General features: G+C 48.3%; 1 protein-coding gene across 2 annotated transcripts in view; it reads left to right on the forward strand.

Annotated features, from left to right (window-relative positions):
• The first annotated feature begins 1,110 nt into the window (after positions 1 to 1,110).
• The window catches only part of LOC123443675 (protein HASTY 1), a 52,536-nt gene continuing 32,781 nt past the window's right edge, over positions 1,111 to 20,865 (forward strand). The window contains exons 1-15 of one of the 2 annotated variants that reach the window (XM_045120170.1): positions 1,111 to 1,410; positions 1,665 to 1,766; positions 10,961 to 11,104; positions 11,183 to 11,263; positions 11,359 to 11,428; positions 15,564 to 15,634; positions 15,724 to 15,887; positions 15,968 to 16,039; positions 16,133 to 16,370; positions 16,593 to 16,655; positions 16,739 to 17,014; positions 18,518 to 18,631; positions 18,743 to 18,869; positions 18,943 to 19,112; positions 19,360 to 19,464. In XM_045120170.1, the coding sequence (XP_044976105.1) occupies positions 1,303 to 1,410; positions 1,665 to 1,766; positions 10,961 to 11,104; positions 11,183 to 11,263; positions 11,359 to 11,428; positions 15,564 to 15,634; positions 15,724 to 15,887; positions 15,968 to 16,039; positions 16,133 to 16,370; positions 16,593 to 16,655; positions 16,739 to 17,014; positions 18,518 to 18,631; positions 18,743 to 18,869; positions 18,943 to 19,112; positions 19,360 to 19,464 (1,905 nt within the window). In that variant the 5' untranslated portion in view covers positions 1,111 to 1,302. The remainder of the gene's footprint in view (positions 1,411 to 1,664; positions 1,767 to 10,960; positions 11,105 to 11,182; positions 11,264 to 11,358; positions 11,429 to 15,563; positions 15,635 to 15,723; positions 15,888 to 15,967; positions 16,040 to 16,132; positions 16,371 to 16,592; positions 16,656 to 16,738; positions 17,015 to 18,517; positions 18,632 to 18,742; positions 18,870 to 18,942; positions 19,113 to 19,359; positions 19,465 to 20,865) is intronic. The other variant, XM_045120171.1, reaches the window with a different exon arrangement.

Consider the following 20,865-nt stretch of genomic DNA (forward strand, 5'->3'; position numbering starts at 1 on the left):
CTCAACTTGGCTTTGGTTTTTATTCGATGTATGTATTTGGAGAAATCATCACCTACAAACACAAGTACTAGAGCCACCTTGCACCCACTCTACAATAATCAAAGAAAGAGGGTGACCCTGGCAGTACAGACTCGAGTCATTTTGCACTGTAATGCATGTGAACTTGTCCTCCTCCTTCAACTCCAACATTTTAAAAAAAGCTGTTGTTGGTATTTCCATGGCTAACAAGTGGAGGATCTTGTAACCCATGCTTCGGTATGTACACCCAGCTTAAACTTCGACGCGTTCAAAATGAACCTGCTTCAGCTTTCACACACATTTCAGGGATCCTGCTCCAGCTTCCCAAGAGCCACACGAACGTGCTTCAGCTTCCAACAAAAAGGGATAAAAACCGCTGCAGATTAACTGTTCTCAACCCTGAATTACTCAGTCATATCATGGGTTCCAACGTTCAAAGCTTCACCTGAATTACAAATTCAATCCCTTTCGAGGTTCATACTACCATGCCTACAATAGCAAGAATGCTAGCATGCCAACGAGTGAAACCCTAGAAAAGGGGGAGGAGAGGGGAGGGATGAGATGGAACCAATCCTTACCGGCGAAGATGCCAGGTTACCGGAGCAATGAGTTCTGGCGTCGGAGGCGGCAGGGGCTGAGGAGGCAGGACCGACGGACAGGGTTGAGGAGGCCTGGACGAAGCCGACGAACGACGGACGGAGGGTGGAGGGCGGACGACGGAGAACGGAGGGCGGACGACGGAGAGGGGCGAAGGGGCAACGGTGGAGAGGAGCGAAGGGGCGACGACGGAGGGGGCAGGCGGCGCCGTCACGGAGGGAGGAAATTCGCGAGCTGCCCTTCGCGTCTGCTCTTACACGGGTATTGAGGATTTCAGACTTGTAAATTTAGGGATAGGCCGGTCTAATACCAGTAACAAACGGGCTATGAAGAATTTCAGAGATTTTTTTACCGAGCATGTAAAATACTCTAGATAAGGTGCAAATACCTGGGTAGCAAACGAGGCCTAAACGAGAGAACACGCACCGGCCAGAAGACACGCATCCAGCGAACGACGCATCCGAGGCAAACGCGCCACACGACCGCCGCGACCCTCGAGTGCTGCTGTCCTGCTGCGCACACACACATAAAACCCCACGCAACGCATCGCGACGAACACCGAAAACCCTAGCCTCCCCCCTCTCCCCGCGCCGTGGCGTTGCCCTACCACTCCCCGGCTCCGCACGGTAATGCCATCGACCTCCCGCTAGTCCCCCCTCCATTCCAGAAGGAATACCTCATCCAGAGATGGCCGCGGACTCTGCCGCGGCCTGCGTGGCGACGGCGATCTCCGCTGTGATGGACTGGCGATCCTCTCCCGACGCCCGTAACGCCGCCTTCGCCTATCTCGAATCGGTCCGTGCTTAGCCCCGTCCTCCTCCTAATCCCTGTTTCGCGCACATGTCTGCTTGTTGTTGCTTCCGTGTCTGTGGTGACGTTGGTGGTGCTGCCAATGCACATTTCTTCTGTTATTACTAAGGAAAAAACTTTTAGTACCCTTTCTAATCTTCCGTAATACCAAGAAAAAACTTGGTACTGTAGTGCTCCATTGCTAAAAATGTAATGCTGTTCGGGGCCAATGGCATGACAATGAGACCTGCCAATTGCAGGTAAAAAGTGGAGATGTCCGAGCGTTGGCGGGCACATCTTTTCTATTGGTTCGGAAGCATCAGGCTTCAGAGATCCGGCTGCATGGGTTTAAAATGTTGCAGGTGAACTCTGCATCATATAAATCGCGATCTTAGTGATTGATCTTGTCCTGACTGCTTTAGAAACCCAAACTATTCGACCATTTTTTTTTTGCTTCCATGCACTGTTCATCAGTCAGCATGCACTTTTACGTAACGGGGGCAATTGCATTCCTATTGCAGAAGTTAGAAATAGTGTATATGCAGACTTGGAAAACACACATTAATATACCATAGAAACATGTTAATCTATTAAAAAGTTGTAAACCCTTTCTATCTATATTATTCTTGCGTATGTGAGTAGATTTGTTGCAAGTGATTGATGTAGTAGGTGTAAGAGGAATAGTGTGATGCAGATTTGGCTAAGTGACTAGTGATCTCATATAATGCCGACAAGGCAAAATAGGAAAATATCTGCAGAGTATGTCATGAAATCGAAGAACTATCTTGAAAATATAGAATAATGGAATACCATTCTTGGGTACAAGAAGTTGTGCGTAAACTATTTAAATGCAGGACTATTGTAAGTTGTAAATGTGAATTCGTGCAGCTTTTACTACCCTCTGATGTTTTCTGATGGTGGTGCTGTAAACACCTGGTTCGGTAAATATTTACTTGGTAACAGTTTTTAGTGGCAAATATTCAAATGTTTGCACAATGAGCCAATAAGGTATGACTAAATTTGTGGATTTATCACTGTAATGCAATAATCTGGAAATGGTGTTGCTTTGAGTGTGTTCTGTTCTGATAGTCAAAATAACCAAGTGGAAAAAGCAATGTAGCATTTGACGTTTTAAGAATCGGTGTTCTGTTAGTGTGTATGCTGCCTTAGAAGCTGTGTATTGATTTGAGACATCAGAATTTCTTTGATTATAATCAAGGAAAGAACTTGACTCAATAGTTTACTTCCAGATATTATTTTATATTTCTGTGCTTGCTGGCATGCATCGTAACCAATGTTCAGGATATCGGTAACTGGTACCATACCGGTCGGGTGCTGAGTAGGGATTAATCGGTGAATCGGCCATTTAACTTAATTTATTGGTAACCCATTTATCGGGAGGTTAACTAGGGCCATATCTATATGCCCTAGTCTATATAGCAATATGCTGCATACTAAGTGTCTAGATATGCAATCCTAGGCTACATAGCAACAAGGAAAATTGTTGCCTTGATGTTCTGATGATGTTGTAGCTGATCTGGAAGGCAATAAACCTGCACATTGAAAAGCAGGGAGGGAACAAGTTACCTATTATTTGAAGTTAGCCGCCATGGTGAAATTGGTAGACACGCTGCTCTTAGGAAGCAGTGCTCAAGCATCTCGGTTCGAATCCGACTGGCGGCATTCTCACGCCAGTTTTGGGCTAAAAAAGTGCCTAGCAGTTAATTGGCCCATCCGATAATTCAGCCTGACAGCTGATAAATCGGCTTGTCAGACAAATTAATTGGACCTAACAGCTAATGGCTCGAATAGCATGTTAATTTAGACTCAAAATGGACGAATGTGTAATAAAGGGCATAAAATTTAGACTCATTGCTAGTGACGCGTGAGCCCCATGTGTTGAAAGGGCCTGACCTGACAACGTATGTGGCATGCTTCTGGCCCAGGCCCGGGGGCTAATGTCGGTACCGTGACGATTGGGTTCACGGACCCAACTATGCACATACCACGGTTGCCTCTGGACCAAACTGGTCCAGGAAACGCAGGGAGCCGCACATCACTGGTTCTCCAATCTGGACCCGTGGTGGTATGCAGATCTTCGGGAAGATCATGACAAACAAGACACACCAAGAAAAGCCTAGGCTCAACGGTGGCATGCAGATCTTTGTTAAGGTCTCCACGCTCGCCTGCCTGATGAGCCCGCTTAAGTCAAGGAAGAACCAAGATCAAAGAGCCCGACAACACCTCCCGCCGGCTAAGACTCGAGAATGGCCTTACCCGGCAACAACCACCTACTCCGGCCCGCGCTCAGCAAGTCTTCGACAACAAGCTATCGGTTCACCCACGCGCGACGCATCCGTTTTGCGCTCGCAAAGGTTTTGGGCCACGCGAACGTTGAGCAGGCGGACCGGATGTTGGACAAGACATGAGGGATGAATCACCCACCCTCGCTACATGGCGCACACCTGTGCGAAGACGTGTCGCGCCTTGTGCAGGTGTCACCATTGTAGGTGGTGATTGGACAGGCGTTCGTTCCTAGAAGACAGAAGGCATCGACACTTAACCCAAGCATTTAATGCACTCACCTGCCTAGATCAATCCGTGCTGCTTCCTTAGCCTTGAAGCCATTGTGGTACCCCTTGAGATATAAAAGGAGGACCGGGCTTGGGGGGAGGAAGGAGGAAAAAAGAGAAGAAGGTTGGACAGTTGGTAGAAGACCAATAAGATTACATTGCACTTCCCCTTCCCAGGAAGGACTTGTAGCCTACAATCCACCAGAGATTAACACACACAAAGCAGGAGTAGAGTATTACGCATCCATGCGGCCGGAACCTGGGTAAACCATCGTGTCAGACTCATCCATTGTAGTAGCGTAGATTCTCACCTTTGCGCCCCCAGCTTCGAATCATCAGGGGACATTTTCTTGTCCACGGTATCACGCGCTGCCGACATTTGGCGTGCCAGGTAGGGGGGCGTTTGTGCGGATCTACATTGAGCAAGCCGTCGACGTCCTTAGGGACGCGTGATTTATTGCCATCATCGCCAGCTCCTCCCTTCACCAACCAAGGATGGCTAGGGTCCGACTGCCTAAGGCTGCAGCCCAACGCCTTGGGCCTCCGCGGAAGCTTTGCCCTGTTGGTGAAAGGAGGGTGCCCTGCCTCGCCTTCAAAAGGATAGCTTGTCTGGCCGTTCCCGGACTGTGCGGTTCGCCCCCACAATAGGCAAGGTGGGACATCACTCGCGGTGTCCGCTAAGCTTCGGCTCCAAAGAAATGGTCTCGCGGTGGCTCAGTCCACATACATCTCGTTTTGCTACCTCAAGCAAAAGCCGGGCGAGCCGCTTTGAGAGTATCAAGAGTACACTCGACGTTATCGTTGGATGGAAGGTGCAATCCATGGTTTGCCTGCCACGTCCATCATAACGGCTTTCTACTTGAACGCCCGAAACGCTCGGGTGCACGAAGCAATGGCAGGTCACTTGGTGCACACCGTGGTAGAGCTCTATGACCATGTGTGCCCGAGCAGCGGAAGCCAACAACCTTTGGGGGGTTGGTGGATGTTGGCTCGCCTTTTCAAGACCCGAGATAGCACTGCCGCAGATGTTCATGGGGCCCGGATTGGTTGGAAGGCCGGCTTACCCGAAGAGCTGCTTTGTCATCAAGATTGGTCGGAAAGGAGATGGGTCTCACATGGTTAGTGTGGACCTGACTTGTCCGGCGTCTGATCAGCAAGCACCGAAGCACCTTGTTGGGCCAAGACCGATGCCATGTGTGTTGAATAAGCTAAGTACTTCTGTTAAAAAGCCATTACCTCATGCTAGTACGTGCCTAGAACGCTCGTCCCCGTGTTTGGAGTGTGACCATCCTGTTAAACCACGAGTCCGAAGAATTAGTATGGTTGTTGTATTTTTGGTTTTCCAAAATACCACATAGATCCGCGGCTTAAGTGGGGTGCACATCCTCAACACTCCCGTTTCAGTTGGATACTTTTTCTTTTCTGTTTATAGTTTAACTTGATGTGTCCCCTCTCTTTACCTCGGGTAATGATTACTGAAAGGGCCGTCCACTTCTGCATAAGCCTGTTTACAACCTCAAAAGCATCACATCTAAACGTTGTGTTCCTCCTCTTTCAAAGCATCGAGCGTGGATCCGGGCGACGTAACGTGACCAGTAGCACCTTCGTTACCCTTGTTGTCGAATCATGCTTCATGGCATGGGTCCTATGGGAACAACTCTACTGCAAAACTCCCCCTCAAGACACGTGACACCGCACGTTTTCGAAGAGGTGGGAGGTATCCTCAAAACATGGTGCGCTCGTCGTAATCCCGGGATCTAGTGCTCCCGACTTCGCCAATTGCAACACAATTTTGTCCTTGAGGTCTTCGCCTTTGTGCGATCTCAGGGATGAAGGACCATTCAGCTAGCTCTGGAAGCATTGTTGTTGAATCACGGGATTACGCCTCGAGCAACCCAACTTTTTGGTACTTCCAAGAGAATTGGAAGCTCGTTGCCTAGGAAGCCCGGGATAGCCGTTCGACCGAACATATGCCATAACCCTCACAAGATGGGTGTCTCAGCAGTTCGAAGGTAACGATGGAATGATACTAAAGCTACACCTATGTGCGTCTTCTCGGTGGAGAACGCCAGAAGATACGCAAGAAGGGTTTTTTGACGGGTCAAAGATGGCTATTGATGGAGCTTTCTTCTTATGAAAAAAGGCCCGATGAGACCACCACCCGAAGAAAGCCTGGGGGAACAAGCGTCGTATTAGTTCCCCCCAAGAATGCTATTAGTCGGCGCAGGCCCCGTTGCAATCCCAGCCCTCGTCGCCAAGCATGGTCTAGGCCACCTTGGTCAAATACCCCGTGCTATCGGGGGCTTCAGGCCTCAGAGAAATGCCGATTGCCTGTAGTGACCAAGGGTTGGGGCCTGTCATGAAAGCCACCGTCGGTTTGCAATCAAGTTCCGTAGGGGGCTGAGTCACTTCTGGTTCACACAATAGTGCCAAAACCTAGAAGAGTGCCCAACCCCCGAGTGACTTCTCTCTCAAATACACGGTAGGCGCCGATCTGATGAAGGGCCTGTTGCTCCAGGGTTCCTCGAAATGATACCCAGATGAGCAGCAGGAAAATACCCTCCTTGCTTCCTCCTGTGGAGCAGCAGAGGTAACCCCTGTCGAGCCTACGTATGGTCCTTCCTTAAGGTATTCGCCCAATGCTATATCGCGCCCGAGCAGAAGTGAACACGACGATGCTAACTTCCTTTAACGGGATCGTTCTCGGATTGTTCCCCGTGCACGTGCAACCATGCCTAACATGACATGCCTACTTGCTTCGCATGTTTTTGCGGATTTGGGGGGGGGGGAGGTGGTCCCGTCCTTCGCCTGAATTCGTCCGGAAGGAAAACAATGAGGCGTCACCGATACAGGAAGGCTCTTCCAGGGTAGCTTCCGGCACTAGATCGATCGTCGGGTCAATGGCCAACCAAAAGTAGCGAATTCGCACGCCCCCAATAAGGCATTGGGGGTTTGGCAAAACACCATAGAATTTCACCCAAGAGGGCTAACCGGATCCGTTCCGAGAAGCAAATATCAAGGGGTTTGGCAGAACACTATCTCTGCAAGAATTTCACCTGAGAGCGCTGACCGGATCCGTTTCGAGCAGCAAATATCATATTCAATCCCATGCTCGGAACCCGGGGGGACCGGAAATCAACGAGTTGGCCACTTGAAGGTTTCAGGAGGAAAGTGACGCAAACGAAAACAAGCGACTCCCGCCTTATTCCCGTCCTGGAAACGCTTCACGTGTGGCATGTGTCTGGCATGTGTCGCGAGCTGAATAGGGTCTTCCCGGAGTATGTAGTACGCACAACGTCCGCGGCATGGGTACAATAACACCGGGGGCACATGTGTTCCGGAGGGCGCAATCCCCACTAGCAGTGCCTAAAGACAACACTTCACAACTGGCTAGGAAGGGCTCCCTATACTCCTTTCTTCTTCACTTTGTCGTGGTTTTTCAATGTGGCTCGCCTTCAAGTGTATTTGGTTGTGCTGGGACTACCATTTACATTAATCAAAAGGGAACGACAATTACATATCTATTCTTCCGCTCTAATTTCACTTAGGCCCCCCTAGTTCCCTGTTGTTTGCTCTTGCTCAGTAGGACAAAAGGAGTGAGTACTACGCCGGTGCGCCTATATGGGGGCAAAGTCCCTCTCCTCCAAGCGCACCACTGCCTCCACCAGTGGGTACACCGCCCTCAACTCCCGTGTCCTCATCGCAGGTGCCAAGTCATCCAAGATGTCGGTCGTCGGGAGGAATGGATCCCTATAATGAAGATTGGAGAGGATTCAGGACGCTATTGCAATAACGGCCTGAATCCCCTCCCAGTGCATCACGTTCTTCACGATGGCACGAAGGCGCACCAGGTCTTCCGCGAGGAAGGAGAAGAAGGACGCCAGGTCGGACAACCGTCGCTCGTCGAAGTCAACGCAACGATCAAAGGAGTTCATGCCAAGGGCGGGCATGACCATGCTGGCCTGATGGCTGGCGTGGCGCAAGCGCTCCACCTGCGGACCTACGTTCAACAGCTCCTTGCCCAGGTGATCCTCGACCGCGTCCCGCCTGGCACGCTCCCGATCTAGACGCTGCAACATGGAGGTGACCTCTTAGTGGAGGTCCTCTGCTGCCTTCTGCAAGGCGGCCTCCGCCTTCTCGAACCTCTCAATGGAGGACTTGAACTCCCTCTTGAGCATCGCGTTCTCCTAACGGAGACCGCGGAGCTCATCGTTCGTCCTCCGCCTGAGGTCTTCAAGCTCCGCCTCCCGGGCCATAACCTCCCCGTCGACTGTTCGGAGCTTCGCCTGCGTCCTCTCCTTGAGCGATGCCAGCTCCTTGGCCCGGAGCTCTCTCCTATCGGCTCGGACCTCCTCAGCAAGCTGCTTCGCCTCAAACTCATTGCCGGCGCCGCCATTTGAGGAGGAAAGGGGCTGGAGGAAGATGCAGAGAGGGGACAGCATAAAGAATCCCTTGCCCCTCCTCGACATTTATAGCCTAGGAGGCAAGATGGATTGACCTCTTGGCCGCGACAATCTTTGGCCTCCCCAATGCTCCGTTGGGTTCCCAAGACGAGCCCAGACGGCGCGTCACATCTACTAATGGGAAAGCACTATCTTTACCCCTCCTGTCAATGCAAGAAGCGAGGGGACTTGACGACTGATCATTCACCTGCGCACGCTAGTCCCACAAGACCAGCAGTCAAAGCATCACCCCCCTGACTTGGTAGGAGCTGAGCGCCGTGTGTCAGAAGGACACCTCGGTCAAGTCACACAACTGTGCAAGCGTGGGGGAACACAAGGCTAACAGGGGCCGCTTGTTGCAGATATCCGCCCGTGTGCCTTCTAGGCTGTTGATGCCACGCGCACCTTCCCTTGCAGGTTTGATTTGACCAGGCGCTAGGGCCCCGTGTGTTGGAAGGGCCTGACCCTGATGGCGTATGCGGCATGCTTCCGGCATAGGCCCAGGGGCTAATGTCGGTACCGTGACAGCTGGGTTCACGGACCCAACTTTGCACATACCATGGTCGCTCTGGACGAAACCCAGGAAAAGCAGAGAGTTGCACATCACTGGTTCTCCTCTCTAGACCCGTGGTGGTATGCAGATCTTCGTGAAGATCATGACAAACAAGACACACCAAGAGAAGCTTAGGCTCAGTGGTGGCATGCAGATTTTTGTTAAGGAAGATCCATGCCCGCCTGACGAACCCTCTTAAGTTAAGGAAGAACCAAGATCAAAGAGCCTGACAACGCCTCCCGCCGGCCAAGACCCGAGAATGACCTCACCGAGCAACAACCACCCCCTGTGGCCCGCGCTCAACAAGCCTTCGACAGAAAGCTATCATTCCACCCACGCGTGGCGCACCCGTTTTGTGCTCGCATAGCTTTTGGCCCATGCGGCCGGCGAGCAGGCGGAATGAATGTTGGACAAGACATGAGGGATGAATCACTCACCCGGCTGTTGCATGGTGCACACCTGTGCCAAGACGTGTCGCGCCTTGTGCATGTGTCACCATGGTCGGTGGTGATGGGACATGCGTCCGTTCCCGGAAGATAGAAGGCATCGACACTTCACCCAAGCATTTAATGCATTCACCTACCTGGATCAACCCATGTTGCTTCCTTAGCCTCTAAGCCATTGTGGTACTCCTTGAGATATAAAAGGAGGACTGGGCTTGGGGGGGAGGAAGGAGGAAAACAGAGAAGGAAGAAGGTTGGACACTTGGTAGAAGACCAATAGGATCCCATTGCACTTCCCATTCCTAGGAAGGACTTGTAGCCTACATTCCAACTGAGGTAAACACACACACAAAGCAGGAGTAGGGTATTACGCATCCGTGCGGGCCAAACCTGGGTAAATGATCATGTCAGACTCATCCATTGTAGCAGCATAGATTCTCACCTTCGCGCCCCTAGTCTCGAATCATCGGGGGACATTTTCTCGTCCATGGTGTCACGCGTGTCTTCTGCACACGCGCGCCACCGATAGGAATTGGTTCTAGTTATAATCGACGGCAGCGGTGAGTAATTATTGTTAGAGGCGCTCAACATTGGGCAGCTTTGAACCATTAGATTTCATGGTTAGCCGGCTGAGATAGTGATTTGGATCCGCCCTTTCGTGCTTTTATAGGGGTAGTAGATACTTTATGTAGATGGTCAAAGTGTGTGTCAAAAACGAGGGGGCCCAATAAATCCGGATGGAGGTAGTAACACTTGTATACAAGTTGGTGTCTATAGTTTCCTTCTCTTTGCTTTTGTGTGTGCACGCACGAGTCATGAGGAAGGTCGTAGCTACTCGTTCCTATTGGCTATTGGTGCCTTGCTTTAGATTATTGATGAGGCAACTTTTAACAGAAACCATGTCAGGTCAAATGTGAACGCTTTGAGATCTCACGGTGGACATGTATTGGAAACAATTAGGATGAAATCCAAAGATCTAACCATGTATGTATTGGTGAGTTTGATATGGTCTAGGAGAGTGAGGTAACCAGAAGCTGTGTGCCTAGCCTATATAATTTTATAGTCCAGTTACACTGGCCCTAAATGATATTTTTTATGTAGCTGTAAGCTCAAACTAGGGAACTTTTCAGTCTGGGGCTTTTCTAGGATAATGAACTGGTATATGTTAAAGATTTATACCTATATAAAATATGAACGTCATTTTTTTCCCTGCACATATGTACTGTGAGCACATTTGTTGCATCTGTGGGGCATGGCAATAAGCTGTTGTCCCAACTCACAACTTTATCTTATCTTAGTTATGGTGTCAGGCTAGGAGCTTTTTTGTAGGGGAAAACCGCGTGTATGATCTTCTTAGTGATACAGAGTAAATATTACTCTAAATATGACTCAAACAGGCCCACTACAAGTTTTGCCTAACCTCATCAGTCATTTCCATTGCAATGATTGAATTAGGGACAGTTTCCACTGCAGTTTTTTTACATAGGAAGCTGTTTGTCTCTTGCAGCTATTCTTGTCTGATGGTTATCTCGTTGATGTGTACAGCACTTGGTGAGATTGAGATGGGAGGAACTCAGTGTTGCAGAACGAAATGAATTTGCTAACTTGACCATCAATTTGTTGTCAGAGGTTATTGGTCCTCATGAGGAGTGGGCTTTGAAGAGTCAAACAGCTGCATTAGTAGCTGAGGTTTTTCATGTGTTCTTTTCTCTTCTACCTTTGTTGTACTTCAGTTACTATATCTTAGCAATTATCTTATATCTGTAGGTAGTTAGAAGAGAGGGGGTTACTTTGTTAAATACATTACTTCCCTCTGTTGTTTCTCTGTCTAACACCGGCCCTGTTGAGGTATGTTTCTCAACAGTACTGCAGCAAAAGATTTGTGCTTTGACCACCCCATTTTTAAATTTGGATCTTGTAACTGTATTGTCTATAACTGGTAGGCTGAGCTATGTTCTATGATTCTAAGGTGGCTTCCAGAGGATATCACTGTTCACAACGAGGATTTAGAAGGTCAGTTTTGTCTTTTTTGGTTTCTCTGCCGTCCTTGTTTGAATATGAATATATGTATTTGGTTTCTCTGCCGTCATTGTTATATATATTATATATAGGACAAATGTTTCCTACCACCAATGATAGTTACCCTCACGTGAGTTTTGTATGTTGTATGTAGTATCTGTCAAAACCGAGAGTATGTACATGTAGTATCTAGTGTATAAGAATCTGTCAAAACCGAGAGTATGTACATGTAGTATCTAGTATATAAGAATATTTGGGTAACATATATCCTACTTTCTAGGTAGTATGTACTATGTTTTTAGTAGATTATTTTATACGTACAAATATGAAGGTATCTTCAAAATATACAAAAAACTATGGACTCACATACTGTTGAAGCGGTATGGGCCCAAGCCCATCAAGCTTTGTCACTTAGGGCCCAAGCCCATGTGGAGGTGCTGACCTAGAAGGGGCATCAGTCCTCCCGTTCCCATGAGAGGGGCCACACACACACAAGACATGAGAACTCGCGCGAGCTACCCGACAAGAGGCCTTGTCCCGTCTGGAGGTACTCCTCTCTCCCCCTCCCGATTCAACATGGTATCAGAGGCTAGGTCGCCGGCTGGTGGCGAGGTCTGGCGAGAGGGGCGATGACCTGTGTACGCGTGCGGGACCTGGTGGCTGGCTACGGCGTGCGGGACGTGGTGGCTGGCGATGACAAGGCTAGGAGGAGTCCCGACTGGCGCGGGAAGACCAGTGCGGCTGCGCGAGCTGCTGTTGGTGCGCGGGAGGAAGCAGACGAGCTGTGGCTGGCTACAGCGTGCTGGACGTGGTGGCTGGCGATGACAAGGCTAGGAGGAGTCCTGACTGGCGCGGGAAGACCAGTGCGGCTGCGCGAGCTGCTGTTGGTGCGCGGGAGGAAGCAGACGAGCTGCTGTTGCTGAGCGGGAGGAAGCAGACAAGCTGCTGTTGCTGGGCGGGAGGAAGCAGAGGAGGTGCGGCTGGCTGCGGTTGCTGAGGGCTGCTGCTGCTGACTCTGCTTTCCCCTCTCGGTTGCTGATTGCTGCAGATTGGTTGCTGCAGATTGGTAAAGGAAGGAGAGGTGACAAACTGCTGTTGTTCTGCTGGAGAAGGGTGTGGCTGTGGGGTGGTGGCTGGTACTGGTCTGCTGTGCTCACTGCTGCTGTTTGCAGAGGAAGGAGGAAAAGGCTGTTGTTGCTGCTTGCACTTGACTGCTGCTGTGTGATGTTGCGGCTGGAGCTGCTGCCGGGCATCTGAGTTGCTGGTTTTACTGCTGCTGAAAGTGGACGAGGTGTTGTGTGTTGGAGGTGCTGCTGCTGATTGTAGAGAAGGGCTTGAGGGGGAGAGCCTCATGCTCAAGGGGAGGCTCTTCCTGATGGAGCAGGAGGTCGGCAGGGGATGCCGTCTTGTGACCATCGAGGCACGTTTTGTAGGGGGCGATGGTGCTGCTGGCAGCGCCAAGAATGCTGTTGTTCTGGAGATGGGTGATACCATAGCTGGGGCTGGTGCTCACCATGCAGTCAAGGAGTATCTAGGGAATGATGACATGAGAAGGGGTGATGTGGAGCCAGAGAAGAGTGGTGAGGACAATGCAGAGAAGGCCAGTGCAGGGTCAGGGAAGGAATACAACATGACTGTAGCAGAGGTTGAGAGGCTCATGAAGGAATTGGAAAGCCTCAAGACGAAGGTGGAGGAAATCCAGGCTGGCAAGGAAACAACCGAGGGGGCGTGAGAAGGATGCTCAGACCGTTAAGTTCAGGGCTGAGTTGGAGGAGCTTCACGCTTTCATATCACAGCTCCAAACCGCAGGCTTGAATGCTTGCTTTGGAGACTGTGCTCACTGGACCTCCACTGATGAAGATAATCAGGAAAAGGCATCTCTTGTTGCTAATGAGAATGCTCCAGAATGGGTTCTAGACTCTGGAGCATCTAAGCATGTTGCGGACAAATCCTGCGTGTTCGAGTCTTACAATAAGCATCCTCCTCACACGGGCACTATACAAACTGCTGATGGCATGAAACAACCTGTCATTGGGGTTGGTACAGTAAAGTGTACTCCGACCATCTCCCTGTCCTCAGTTTTACATGTGCCAACTTTTCCTATCAATTTGGTCTCTTTCTGTGCTCTCATTGATCAAATAGACTGTTGTGTGATGTGATCCTTGACAAATTTAGTTGTGAGATTCAGGAGCGAGAGACAAGGCAGACGGTTGGGACTGGCACCAGGCGTAGGGTGCTCTGGTACATGAACCAGGGGTGCAGCCAGCCTTGGTTTGTGCTGCGACCATGGAGGACAAGAAGAAGCAGGCGATGATCCATCACTGTAGGATGGGACATGTCTCGTTTGATAAGATGAGTAGAATATTTCCGGATGTTATGTGTGGAATAGGCAAGGGCAAGCTGACATGTGATGCTTGCGAATATGCAAAACACACAAGAGCTACATATGTTAGTAAGGGGCTTAGGAGCATATCTCCTTTTCTGCTCATTCATTCGGATGTATGGAAGATCCTAGTTGTGTTAGTGAATGGAATGAAGTACTTTGTTACCTTTATTGACTGCTATACTCGCATGACTTGGATTTATTTGATGTGTCATAAGGATGAGGTGTTCAACTGTTTTCAGGATTTCCATGCCTTGGTAAAGAACCAGTTTAAGGTGCATGTGCAGGTGATCAGAACTGAAAATGGCACAAAGTATGTGAGCAACACCTTTGGTGCCTTCTTGTCTGACCAAGGGATTCTTCATCAAACTTCTTGTTCGGACACCCCCTCAGAATGGAGTGACAAAAAGGAAAAATCAACATATTCTTGAGGTTGCTCGGTCGTTGATATCTACCATGAATGTGCCGTAGTTTTTGTGGAGGGAAGCAGTTACGGCAGCCAACGTATATTGAAGTGGCTAGGACAAAGAAGGGAATATCTTTGTGCCAACGGATATACACCTTAGATCTCTTGAGTGACATGGGCATGATGGGATGTCGTGCATACCCTACTCCGATTGAACAAAATCATCAAGTGACAATACAATCAGGAGAGCTGGTGAATAAGGAAGATTATCAGAAACTGGTTGGGAGATAACTTGTGTCATACCAGGCTTGACATTACGTATGTCGTGGATGTGGTGTGCACATACATGCATGAACCAAGGAGTGGGCATCTTGATATTGTGCACAGAATTCTGAGATACTTGAAGGGGACTCCGGGTAAAGGGTTGTGGTTTGCGAAGAGTGGACATCTTGAGGTGGATGGCTATAACGACTCTGATTGGGCCAGTTGTCAAGATGGCTATAGCGACTCTGATTGGGCCAGTTGTCAAGATGATAGAAGATCAACTTCTGGCTACTGTGTGTTTGTGGGTGGAAATTTGGTGTCGTGGAGAAGAAAGAAACAGACGGTTGTGTCTAGATCAACAGCAGAAGCTGAGTATAAAGCATTATCTCAAGGGTTGTGTGAGATGCTCTGGGTGAAGTACCTACTGAGTGAGTTGAAACTTCTGAGAAAGGGACCCCTGAAGGTGTGGTGTGACAATCAGTCAGCTATAGCTATTCCTAATAACCCAGTTCAACATGATAGGACAAAGCACATGGAAATCGACCGCTTCTTCATTAAGGAGAAACTTGATGCTTGGATCATTAGCCTTACTCGCTCATGTCAGCTCTAGGCAACAGTTTGCAGATTGCTTGACAAAGGGACTGGGAACAAAGGATTGTAACTTGGCATGTGACAAGATGGGAATGATAGATATCTACCACCCATCTTGAGGGAGAGTGTTGAACCGGTATGGGCCCAAGCCCATCAAGCTTTGTCACTTAGGGCTCAATCACTAGGGCCCAAGCCCATCATGCTCTGTCACTTAGGGCTCAATCCCATGTGGAGGTGCTGACCTAGAAGGGGCATCCAGTCCTCCCGTTCCCATGAGAGCCGCCACACACACACACGAGACAGGAGAACTCGTGCGTGCTACCAGACAAGAGGCCTTCTGATTCAACACATGCAAATTTTTTGTATAACTTGCTTTGAAAGATGTAATATATGAACATATTTAGAATGATAAATTAGCATATATACTAAAAACCAAACAAACATGCTCATTTTACTTCTTATAAATTGCCACTTACATCCAACAGGTGATAAACGACGAGCACTGTTGCGTGGCCTTACTGAGGCACTGCCACAAATTCTACCTCTGTTATATTCTGTAAGTTTGTCTTCACTTTGTCTAGCAAACTTGGTGCACCATGTTACAGGGCATGCTAACTTAAGCATCTTCTGATTTCTCTTTTGTAGCTAGTTGAGAAACATTTTGTAGCCGCTTTAAGCGAGCACACGAAGCAGCAAATGGAGTTGGCTAAACATCATGTAGGGACAGTAACAGCTGTTCTAAATGCTATCAATGCATATGCTGAATGGGCTCCTGTAACAGATCTTGCCAAATATGGTTTAATTCATGGGTCTGTTGGCTTGAATATCTGGTTCTCAAGGTTTCATTACATTCTATCTCATTTATCTCAATTGCCTTCCTATTTTGCAGATGTGGGTCCTTACTTTCTTACAGTGATTTTCGCCTCCTTGCCTGTGAGTTCTTTAAAATAGTTTGTCAGAGGTATAGTAACACCGATGCATTCATAAGTACAAGTTCGTTCTATGGGTGCCTTTTGTGACATATTCTTTGCTCGTGCAATGCAACCTAGCTCAGAAAACGACCTGCAGATGTCGCAGTTTGCGAGTATGATGCAGCAATGAGCAACATTTTCCAGGTGTTGATGAACATCTCCCAAGAATTTTTAACCAAATCTAGGATGCAGCCCACTGCTATTGATGAAAGTGAATACGAGTTTGGAGTTTGTATTTGCGAGACAGTAGTTGCTCTAGGCTCTTCTAACATGCAGTGCATACTGGTTGATGGAGCTAGAACTTCACACTTCCTACAACAAGTGAGCATTTCCAAATTCACCTCTTCAAATGATTAGTTCTGCGTAGCATCTTACCTTCAAATTTTGTCCAAGTGCTAGCAGGCTTGTCACCAGATGACTAGTTGGAATTTGTATTGAATTTGTGCATGTCTTCAATACTCATCAACACGAAGATCTCCACATGTTACCAGTTGGTTATCACTGTTCACTTTCTTGTGTTTAATTTGTTTTGGTTCCAAACAGATGCTGGAATATTACCAACATTACAGGATTGCACTCCATTTCCAATCTTTGTTGTTTTGGCTGGTATACACCTGGTCTCTTGTGTAGTTCAAACGCGTGCCAGGTTGTTCTGTAACTCTGAAGAAGTTAACACAAACTTTATATAGGTGGCATTGAGGGAACCATCGAAAGCTAAGTCTGTTGCTCGTGTTTCTGGTGACACCTCACATGCTGGAAATTTGTCTTCTGTTGGTGTCAGTGCAACTGAAAAGGAGAAAAAAGGGGTGTCGTTATTTATTACCGATGAAATATACAGTACACTATTGGACGTTTCTTTCAAAAGAATGCTTAAGAAAAGTGCGAATTCATCTTCAAGTCTGTTAGAACTATGGAATGAAGAGCTTGAGGGGAAGAGTGACTTCAGCAACTATCGTACCAAATTGGTATGTCTTGTTTTCTCTTGGCATCTATATGGCCCTTGCCCCTTGCCGTCAACGATTTTCAGCATTACCTTCGCCGTATTTGTTGGGACAATTAGTTAAAATCTGATAGAAGTTTTTTTTTCTGTGTCAATTGTTAATATCACTGTGTACTGAAACATATTCACTTGGTTTACACTTATGTATGTCCATTAACCCCAATGGAGGATATTGTGGAGTCCATGGTACCACCACCAGTAGATAAGTTTGTGATTGTAACATCTATCCTCTGGGTAGAGGATGTCCTGGCCTCATGGGTGTCCAGTACTGTTGCTCGCACGTCGTTTTCTCCTCTTCTTCTCCACCTGCCATTCTCTCCCTCTACCCGCTCAACCACTGGCTCATCTGCCACCATATTGCCACCAGCCAAGCCATGATACACCACCTTCCTGTTTCCTTTATCTGATTTCTTTCCAAACCCTAGATGCAACTCATGCTCGACTGTAGCGGAACTGCCTTGCTTCTTCCCTGGTGCCGTTAATCCCCCTACATGCCCCCTTGCTCTGTTGCACTGTGGTGTATCACCTTCCAATAGATGCTCCCGTGCTCAGACCATCAATGTCCACACATGACTTCAGTCCTCTGGGTAGAGGATGCCATGGCCTCGTGGATGTCCAGTACTGTTGCTCGTACGTTGTGTTTTCTTCTTCTTCTCCGCCTTCTCCTCCTACTTGCTCAACTGCTGGCTCGTCCGCCCCCATGTTTCCAAGGTGCACCCCCTTTCCTATTTCCTTTATCTGATTTCTTTCCAAACCCTAGGTGCAACTGCCCACCTGCCATATCCTCCCTTTAATCTGTTGCAACATAATTTTTGACCTCTGCCCTTTTGTGGGCTATTCGAAGCTAAACAAATTACCAGGCGAAACCGAAGTTTTCTGTTTGAGAGCTGAATTTTGAATTGAAAATTTCGTAACCTAAAAGTCATTATTTCAGTTAAATGCTGAATTACTGCAATTTATAGTTGATTTGCTTGAGTTCAAAGTAAAACAATTATCTGGATGAAATCAATTCCATTTTCCTTTACGTTAGAAGTGCAGAATTTCTACAGTTGCAAATTGATCTGTTTATTATGAATGAGCAAATTCCTTCCATGTTAAAGATGGAGCTCAGGAATCAGAATTTATTTTTCATAAAATGAATGACGGGTGGCATGTTAGTGTCTTCTCATCGAGACACTTAACATAAGGTCATGGGTTCCATAGGATGCCTATTAAAAAGACATGGTTATTAATAGTTATCAGCTATACCTTGTACATATGCCAAGGCATGCTAGTTGTAATCATTTACCTTCGAGCATATCATATTCATTTGCCTACTGCCTTGTTATCGTTCTTCATCCTTTCAGCTTAGTCTTGTAATTTGTGGTAGCAGCAATATATTTGCCACAAGAAGTCTACTTACTGTATGTTCTGATAAAACCTGCATATGATGCTTTTTACTAAACAAGTATTTTGATTCTTCTTGCAGCTGGATCTCATGAGAGTCATTGCTTCTCAAAGGCCTGTTATTGCTGCAGCAAACATTGTACAGAGAATAAATGTTGTTTCTGGGGATGCTAATCAAACAACAAAATCCCCCCAGGTCGAATACCTGCATACATTTACCATTTCAACTCAATGATTTGTCTTTCGCCACTTTATGTCAAAGAAAGTAACCTTCTACTTAATGTTTTTATCTAATTATCTGTTTCAGGATCTTGACGCTATGGTAGGTGCCCAGCTGGGGCTTGAAACAGTTGTTAGTGCCATATTTGATGGCTCAGGTGATTATGCTAAGACTGACCAGGAGGCAAAATTCCAAATTCACAGGACTTTTGAAGGTTTGATCTGTGTTTTATGGTTGATTTATTGTTGGTTCTACAGCACTCTTACTTTCTTCTGCTTGTGAACCAGGCTTACTTCAGCAGCTTCTTTCTTTGAAGTGGACAGAACCTAGCCTCTCAGTTATTCATGGTCATTATTTGGATTCTCTGGGTCTGTACTTGAGACATTATCCAGATGCAGTTGCTAGTGTTGTGAACAAGCTTTTTGAACTATTGACATCTCTCCCGATTACAATTCAGGTACTTTGTCATTTTGGTCCTGGCAGTGAAATAAAATGAACTACCCTGATGTTGTTATTCGGTGAGGCTGTTATGCTGGATGTAAATCCTTCACTCAGTTCAATCCTAATATGCTGATGCGATATTGAGCTCAACAATTATCTCCACGTGCGACCATTTCATGCATTTTATCTCCCTTCTGTTCACCCTATTTAAATTGTTTTTACAACTCTATGTTTTAATTCCAGTTTTGTGTCATTTGTTGTAGCAACAGGGCGCATCGAATAATTCCCGGCAAGCTAGGTTACAGATTTGCTCATCATTCATTCGCATATCAAGAGCTGCTGATAAAGCACTTCTGCCTCATATGAAGGTTAGGCTCTGTTCACAATTGATTTCTATTACTCCCTCCGTTCGAAATTAATTGGAGTTGTACTTTTGTCATAAGTCAAACTTATTTATGTTTGACCAAGCATATAGAAAAATGCATCAACATATAGCAAATAGAACATTCATTATATTAGACTAGGGAATGCATCAGTAGTTAGTTTAACATGAGTGTGCGTGCGTGTGTGCTCTTAGGGTCAACACATACGATCATCACCTCATGTACATGTAGTATGTGGTCTAGCGCATGTCCTGATGATCGTGTGTGCCCTTTGTAACCTCTATATTATGGAAAAGCTGTGTTGGATCCTCTTCTCTGCTTTCATCGTATGAGACGACCAGACCAGTTCATGCACAACCCATTCGCTTTCGCTCCCATGGACTCCAACCCCGTCCTCTCTCCCACCTCCTCCCATGATGGCGACGCGGCTGCCGACGGAGATCTTCCTGCTGCTCCTGCAGCCGCCGGCGTCCTTGGCACCGGGCTTCTCTCTGCTGCACCCATCCGCGCGGTCGCTGCGGCGGCCCCGATCCGTGCCTTCCCTGCCTCGGTGCTGCAGACGATTGACATTTGTCATCATGTTCCGGTCGTCCTCGACTTCCATGCCGGCAACTTCTCCCAGTGGCGGCGTTTCTTCCTCACCGTCGTCGGCATGTTTGGCGTCCGCTGTCACCTCACCGCCGAGGCTGCTAGGCCTTCCCGCGACTCGGATTGGACGATGATCGACAACTGCGTCGTGCACTGGCTCTACGCCACCGTCTCCGTGGAGCTGCTCGACGCCGTCATGCAGCCGGAGGACACCGCCGCGACGGTTTTGGGCCGCAGTTACCACCATCTTCCACGACAACCAGCTGTTTAGCGACATCTACATCGATGTTGAGTACCACACTCTCGTCCAAGGCGATCTTACGATCATGCAATAGTGCACGCGCCTCAAGTCCATCGCCGATCAGCTAAGCGATCTCGGGCAGCCTGTTACCGAGACCCAGTAGTTGTTCAACATGTTGCGTGGTCTTGGGCGACAGTACCGCGGTGCTATACCTCACATCACCTCTCGTACTCCATTGCCCACTTTTCTGCAAGCCCGTTCCTTCTTGCTCCTTGAAGAACATCGTGCGGAGCAGGCGGCTCGCCAGCACACTGCTCATGCGCTTGTTGCCGCATGTTCGCCATTGCACGTTCCAACGCTTGCACCGGTTGCTGCCCCGGGCACCGACGTGTCGTCTCTCACGGGTCGAGGCCGTGGCCGCAAGCGCTGCCGCGCTGGCAAGGCCCCAACGCAGTCTTCCTTGAGCTAGCCTCCGGCTCCCCGCCCGCCGATGTTCACCGCCCCTGCACCAGGCGCCAACTCTTGAGCCGGCATGGTGCAAGCCTGGCCTGCCCCTG

The sequence above is a fragment of the Hordeum vulgare genome, chromosome 3H, assembly GCF_904849725.1.
Source record: "Hordeum vulgare subsp. vulgare chromosome 3H, MorexV3_pseudomolecules_assembly, whole genome shotgun sequence".
Lineage (NCBI taxonomy): Eukaryota > Viridiplantae > Streptophyta > Magnoliopsida > Poales > Poaceae > Hordeum > Hordeum vulgare.